Below are 7461 nucleotides of genomic sequence, written 5' to 3' on the forward strand. Positions count from 1 at the left end.
GTCGAAGTGGAGAAGTCGAAGGGCTTGAGATGTAACAACTAACTTTGTAACGATGATAAATATCATAATTTCTGATCAAAGAATGAAAAATAAGAGTGAATCCGATGAAAGGTGATGAGAAATCAAATACAAAAAATAAAATATTCGAATTAATCGGAATTGCTGGAGCTGCTATTATTCTCGTAAGTCAATTATTAGACTGGATCCCTCCTTTAAGTATAATTAGGAAGGTCTTAGACCAAAACCAGAATAAAACATCCATTCTGTAAAATAATAAAATAAACTTAAAATAATTAATATTATTTATAATATATAAATATATAAAATTATAATTAATAAAATTATCGTTATAAAAATAAATATATATTTTTTAATTAAAATATTGAATCAATTAAAAAAATATATATTAAAAATAATTATGTATAATAAATAATATTAAAAATAAATAAAATATATTTAATATATTATATAATAATAAGTTGTATATAATATTAATAAAAGATATAATGATAAATTAAAAATTAAGTGATATAAGAAAACTATTATATTTAAGAGTATTAGTTACAATTTTATAACAAATACCTTATAAATTATATAAAGGTATAAATTTATATAAATAATAAAATCTTAACAAATACAGTATAAAAACACTATTGGTATAGTTTATATATCAATGTAGCATTTGTTATTAAGTATTAGTTATATATATATATTAATTATAGTGGTTATAAATTGTAAAGGGGTATTAATAGGTATAAATTATATATGTTATTTGTATTTGGTTGAAAGTATAAGAGTGTAAAATTGTATAAATTTTATAATTTTGTGTTTGATTGGTAATATAAAAATGTTGTATAAAATGTAAAAGACATTTTTGCCCTTTATATTTATATAAATTTAATTTAATTGTTAAATTAATATTTACTTATTTTTTTTTATTTCTCTATTTATGTGTTTTTTTATTATTACTTAATCTTATATGAATCTATGCTCTTAAATATGAGTTTAGATGAAAGCCATGGAGAAAAAGGGTTTCAATGAGAGAAAGATGAATGAAAAATGAGAAAGTATTAGAGAGACAAAGAGGTGGACGAAGTTTTAGAGAACAGAGGTTTCCTCAAAGATAATAAAAATTTAAGATAATAAAAATGTAAGGGTAAATATGGAAACATTTTTTATCCTTCTTTGTAACTGGTTTGTATAAGTTATATAACATTTAATACTGTTAATATAAAATACTTTAATCAAACAGAACATCTAATTTCATGTTAATATTATTATACTATATCTAACTTGTCAACGAACATAACCCAATAGCGTTAAACTTACCTATAACAAAACACGTGCCTTAGGTGTAAATAAAAAAATAATATTAAAATATTTTATAATTTTGAATAAAATTAAAGTGATATAAATTTTAAAACAATATCTATAAATTAAAACATTTTTATAAAGATAATAAAATTTTAGTTATATATTATAAATTAATAAAATTATAAATATTTGAGATAATATAGGAGATAAATAATTTTCAAATATAAAATTAAATATTTTTTTAAAAATAATAAAAGCTTAGGAAAAAAATATTATAATTTTAAATAATTGAGATAAGATAGGAGATAAATAATTTTTAATTGAGATAAGATAGGAGATTAATATTAGTAGAAAATTTAAACAAAAATAATATAAGTGGTAATTCCCGCTTAAAATTCAAATAAATAGTGAATGTTTTATGATTTCTTGTTTCTATTTATTTATGATTATTAATTGTTGGTTAAGAACTAGTTCACTCAATCATAATCATTGCCTCATTGTGGTTGCCGTTGAAGAAGAAAAGAAAAAAAGAATCACTTGCAAATTGAATCAGTTAAACAGATCCCGGGTATATATATATATATATATTTTTTTTTGTGTTACTTAATAATTATGTATGTATGTATGTATGAATAATAATTAATGTAATAAGTTTTTGAATTAATATGAAAAGGAATCAAAATAAATAAATATATCGTCGTCGGGGAAATCAACATTAATAATGGTGAAATCTGAAGAAGAAGAAAAAGAAGTTGGATTGAAAAAAGGAACATGGACAGAAGAAGAAGACGAAGTTCTAGCTGATTACATCCGCAAGCATGGGGAGGAGTCCAGTTGGAACACGGTTGAGAACGAATCTGGACTCAACCGGTGCGCTAAATCATGCAGGTTAAGGTGGGTAAACCATTTAAGACCCGAATTGAAGAAAGGTCCGTTAACCGCCAATGAAATAGAGACGATCGTTCGTCTTCATGCTAGGATCGGAAATAAATGGTCCCGCATAGCAGAAAAGGTAATATATATATAATTAAGTTCTCTAGAATTCAAACTATAATAATAACTTGTTAATTATATAATTATATAATTCCTCTCAGATTCCTGGAAGAACAGATAACGATATTAAGAACTTTTGGAACACTCGAATCAAAAGTTGTGAGCGTCGTGGCCTACCACTTTATCCGCCTGAGGTAGTTCAAGAATTATTAAATGAAGAGAAGAACCAAATGAATATGGTACCTACTACTGTCAACTTCAACAACAATTATCCTTATCCTAGTAGTAGGATCAAATTCAACAACTATGACAACTTCAGCAGCAGCAGCAGCCCTTCTTCACTTCTTCTTAACTTTCCTCCTGCATTATCTTCTTCTTCTTATTATTATCCTAGGCCTCCTCCTCATGTTGCTTCTTCTTCTTCAAATCATCAATCACTTCAATTAATTCAGCCTCCTCCTATTGATCCTAATGCTTTCTCTTCATTTCGACCATCGCCAAAGCTGATGATTGACGGTTTTGGAAACAATACTAGTACTAATCATCATCTTCCTTCCTATTCTTACCATGCTTTCCAGCAGGTAGCTCAGAATTCAGGCCTCCAATCATTCCAATTACCGCCGCCTAGTAGTACTGTTGCTGCTGCTCATAATATGTTCTCTTCATTTCAACATCTACCTAATCTCAATGATCATCATAACTCATTATACTTCCATTCATTCCAATTTGCGCCTCCTTCATCTTCTTATGCTGCTGCTGCTACTACTCGGGTGCCTCATAATTCATTTCAATTTGGGCCACATCATAATCTTCCTTCATCTTCTAATGCTGATGCTGCTGCTGCTGATGCTTTTCCAGTGGATCGTAATCATCCAGACCTCCTCCCTTCATTCCAGTATAAGCCTCCTAGTCCTATTGTTGACGACAATAGTTTCTCTTCATTACAGCAACCACTTGATCAGATTATTGAAAATATTGATCATGGTCTTACTTCCTCTTCTAATGATCCTTTTGAGATGGCTCCTATTGTTGACAATACTTTGTCTTCATTAAATCAACCACTTCATCAAAATTTGCCATCATCATCATCATCTTCTCTGAATTATTTTCCAGAGCTCCCTTCAATCCAACCTCAAGATCCTTTTCATTTGCCACAAATCGACAATCTTTCCCAATCACCCGCAACCCAAAATCTACAGTCAACTTCACAACAGGAGCATGCATTATTGGGAATGAACTATTCTGGAGATACATCAAATATGTCAATTTGGGGTGAGTGGTTTTTTCTTTAGTTTATTTTTATTTACCTATTTATTATGGTGTTAAATTTTATATTGATTTGTTACTTCTTTGTGTAGAAAAAATTCTAAACGAAGAATTACTCGACTCTTTTGCTTTTGGTCATAACTCGGTGCTTAATGAAGACGACAAGATAAGGTCTCCGTTTTTCTCTAAATATCTTATGAATCCGAGAAAACATTGGAGTGGATTGTGATAATTATGATATAGTTTTTAGATAATTGTAGTTTTTTTTGAGTTTTTAATTTGGAGGAATGTTCCATTCTCGTGGTAGAACTATACATAAACATATTCTAATTTGTTTTTTATTTTTTGAATGTTAAGCTTGAAGTTAAAGACTTTATTTGATACATGTGTATCTTACAATTAGCATGGAAGTTTTTTAATTGAAGCTATTGTATATTGATGTTTTTTTGGATTTAGTATTATTATTTTGATTTGGTTTAAGAGTTAAATTGTTTCAAATAATTTCAACTCAATAATTTTTTTTTCTATCATGTGAATCATTGATCCTTTAATCTATTAGTTCAAATATTAAATTTTTTTTATCATTATATACTCTTTATAAATGTCCACTTTTTATTTATTTATATTAAACAAAAGTATGAATATCAATCATAGTCTTAGTCAATTGAGTTGATAAGTTTATCAATCAAACTAATAAAACATAAGCTACATTTAACTAACTATCCATGGCCAAACGAAGCATGAGCGAATCCAACCCGGTTCATATAGACTTCAACTTCCTCCGAAGCTCAACCTGCCGCGATGACAAAATTTCTCGAAAAATATGAGTTCATTCCAAAAACAGAAGTTTGACTACAATTAACCAAATTAGTTAAGCGACCTACCAAAATGACCGTAAAGACATAAGGATCAGTTTGAGATTGAAGAGAGGATTGCGATTTTTTTCCATAAAGTTATTTGGATGAATAAATTGAAATTTTAATTCCAAATTTATAATAATTGATATTGAATTATAATTAAATTCATATGTTTGGAAAACTATAGAATTATAATTTAATTCTAATTTTTATATTTAAAAAATAATATAATAAAAATAATGTTAATATATACTATTAGGAGGATACCAGACAAAAAAAATGTAAGTAAAATTTTATAACGTTAGTGACTATACGATGTCATGTATTTATAAAATTATTTCTAAATAATATGAATTAATGAATAAAGAAATTTTGTACTAATTAGAATTAGGTTAGACATTAATATTGTTATTAATAGATTTATATATGTGTTGAAAAAAGAGAATTTTTCGTAATAAAAATCTTTAACTTTTTAGGTTAATTAATGACCTAATTAACAATTTATTATTAAAAAAAAAAATTAGTCCAAACTTATTTCTAAAAAATTATGAGATTAGAGACTCATTACTTAATTATCAAAATATATTTAACATATTATAATGACTCTTGAATAAATATACTTACCATTTTTGCTGCCACTTGAGAGAATGACACACTCTCTACATGATGTGTCATTCGAAGATTCTTCCTATTTTGTGAATTCTGCTCACTTCTTACCTATTTTTGAAAACATTAATTAATACTTAATTACATTATAAACAAGGATGTAAAAAGTTTAGAATTTAAAGATTCACCCGAAAATCGTCTTAGAGAAAGTGACAATCCAAAATGTAATTCCAATCATCTTCCGTATATTCATTTGGTTTGTGTGCTTTGATAGCTACTATATCCCCATCATGAGCTTTAACATGATTCCGGTTGATATCACATCTATACCTATCACAAACCACCTTCCATTATATGTTTCCAATAATACTCAATATGTTCCGGCACTGCCTCAAAACAATTATGCAAAGACACGAGATTAATTATTATTATGCATTAGAGAATATGTTTATAAGAATGTAGGAATTCATTTTGTGAATGTTGGAATTATAAAACTCAAGTTAAGGCAACACAAAGTATCTGGACACGAAGCATCAATGAATGAACGACATGGTCATTGAAGAAGATCATAAAAACAAGAAAAATATGTCTTTCAAATGGTGCAAACCACAATTGAAAATAGAAGAGGGGTACTATTCTAGCATGATCAATTGACTTGATAATATTCTCATTATGTTCAAAGAAGAAATGCAAGGAAGTAGAGTTATAAGAGAATGCATCAAGTACTCATTCAGAGATGTCTATGAATGTAAATGTGATTCACTTCTGAGACGTATTCCAAGAGGTTGTAGAATTCTAAACCTAATGAGACAAAAGTAACTCAATGAAAAAAATGATTAAATATGCTGGAAAACAAAAAGCAACGAGAAATTCATTACAAGAAAGGCATGGGAAATTGTTATAACAAGAGGACTGGAGATAGATTGGCATAATGTGATATGGTTTCCAAAGATAATTTCTCGTCACCAATTTATTCTCTGGCTGGTATACAGGAAAAGTTGACAACAAAAGACAGAATTCGAAAATACATAAACATTCATGATATCAACGGTGTCCTATGTTCGAGAGTTGAGGAAATCGTAAGTCATTTATTTGGGGAATGCTCTTTTTTAATACAAATCTGGAGGACGTATACTGCAAACATGAACATCATCAACTTTCCAAGAACATGAGAAGAAATCCAAGAATTGATGAAGAATAATGTAAAAGGAAAATTCTTCTATGTAAGTCTGCTGCTACTTTTGATCAGTAATCTACAATATCTAAAAAGAAATAAATTCAAAAACTCACAGTAAAAGAAGTAGAATTGTTGAAGATATTTGAGATATAACTTCAAATGGAAATGCACTCCTTCAATCTTGGAGAGTAATCGAAATGATTGAAGAGAATAGAAAGTAAAAACGTTATAGGCGCTAATTGATTATTGTCTGTAATTCAGTTCTTGTTTCACTGTCAAATCTAGAAATTATCTAGATCTGATCTTAAACTTTTGTATTTTTCCCTCTTTTGAGTTTTTAATAAAATAAGTTATTTTTTAAAAAAAAATTTTTAATAAAAATCTAACATGTCTTATAAATTATTTAAAATATTATTTTACTCGAGATTAATAATTTTGACAATTTAAAAAAAATAGATTTTTTTAAAATTAGTTTAAAAGTTTATTTGTTGATTTGAACAAATCAAACTGATGTTAGAGATTTTAAATTATTCTAAGTCTATTAAGTTTTAAGGATTTTGGTGAGTCTTATATTTAAGGACAAATATTTTAGAGTTCAAACAAACTCATGGAGAAACTTTTATCTTTTTGATTTTTTTATGTTTTTGATTTTTATGTTTTATAATTTTGTGTTTTTGATTTTGGAGGTTTTATTTTAGTTTTAGAGTTATTGAGGTTGTGTTTTAGTTTTCTCGGTCGGCCGCGTGCACCGCAACGGGAGAGAAAGAAGCGTCGGCTCTCGGCAACAATAGACTTGAAGAAGCGCCGGGAAAAACTTGAACATGCGTCGCTACAGAAAAAATCGACTGTTATTCCTATATCTAACTAAATGGTAACCAAGAATGACTCCTAACTCAATTTTTTCTGAGCTAAAATGACAGTACTACAATATATTCACATAATATACAAGAAAATACAAGAATAAAATCAATTAAAATCAAGAATGCACCAAAAACACAAAATGAAGATTTCGGGTCAAATGTGTTTTCTTTACTTCTAAATTCAATTGTTTAGAGTCGTTTTGTTTATCTTTAAACTTAAATCATTCTAGACTCAAAGGTTCAAAATAAATTTTAAACACAATAAGCCCAAAAAGTTTTGAGATTAAATCCAATTGGAAAGAAAATGACCCATAATGATTTAAATGACCTTTTTTTTTATTAGATTTTGATTTTTTAAATGATTTTCGGGTTAGTTAGATGTTGTTAG

The 7461-nt window shown here is 27.5% G+C and overlaps 1 protein-coding gene across 1 annotated transcript; it reads left to right on the plus strand.

Annotated features, from left to right (window-relative positions):
- The first annotated feature begins 2035 nt into the window (after positions 1-2035).
- Positions 2036-3802, plus strand: LOC124929926 (transcription factor MYB120-like). The gene is made up of 3 exons (XM_047470305.1): positions 2036-2326; positions 2409-3579; positions 3666-3802. The coding sequence occupies exons 1-3, from the start codon at positions 2036-2038 to the stop codon at positions 3800-3802; spliced, it is 1599 nt and encodes a 532-aa protein (XP_047326261.1).
- Positions 3803-7461: the final 3659 nt, after the last annotated feature.

This window comes from Impatiens glandulifera, chromosome 3 (genome assembly GCF_907164915.1).
Source record: "Impatiens glandulifera chromosome 3, dImpGla2.1, whole genome shotgun sequence".
Taxonomy (NCBI): Eukaryota; Viridiplantae; Streptophyta; class Magnoliopsida; order Ericales; family Balsaminaceae; genus Impatiens; species Impatiens glandulifera.

What these genes read in the sequence shown, in the direction of transcription:
- LOC124929926 (XM_047470305.1), top strand. Translation starts at nt 2,036, where the DNA reads ATGGTGAAATCTGAAGAAGAAGAAAAAGAAGTTGGATTGAAAAAAGGA. An exon ending in GGTCCCGCATAGCAGAAAAG is followed by an intron (nt 2,327 to 2,408) that starts GTAATATATATA and finishes AATTCCTCTCAG; the next exon opens with ATTCCTGGAAGAACAGATAA. An exon ending in ATCAAATATGTCAATTTGGG is followed by an intron (nt 3,580 to 3,665) that starts GTGAGTGGTTTT and finishes TTCTTTGTGTAG; the next exon opens with AAAAAATTCTAAACGAAGAA.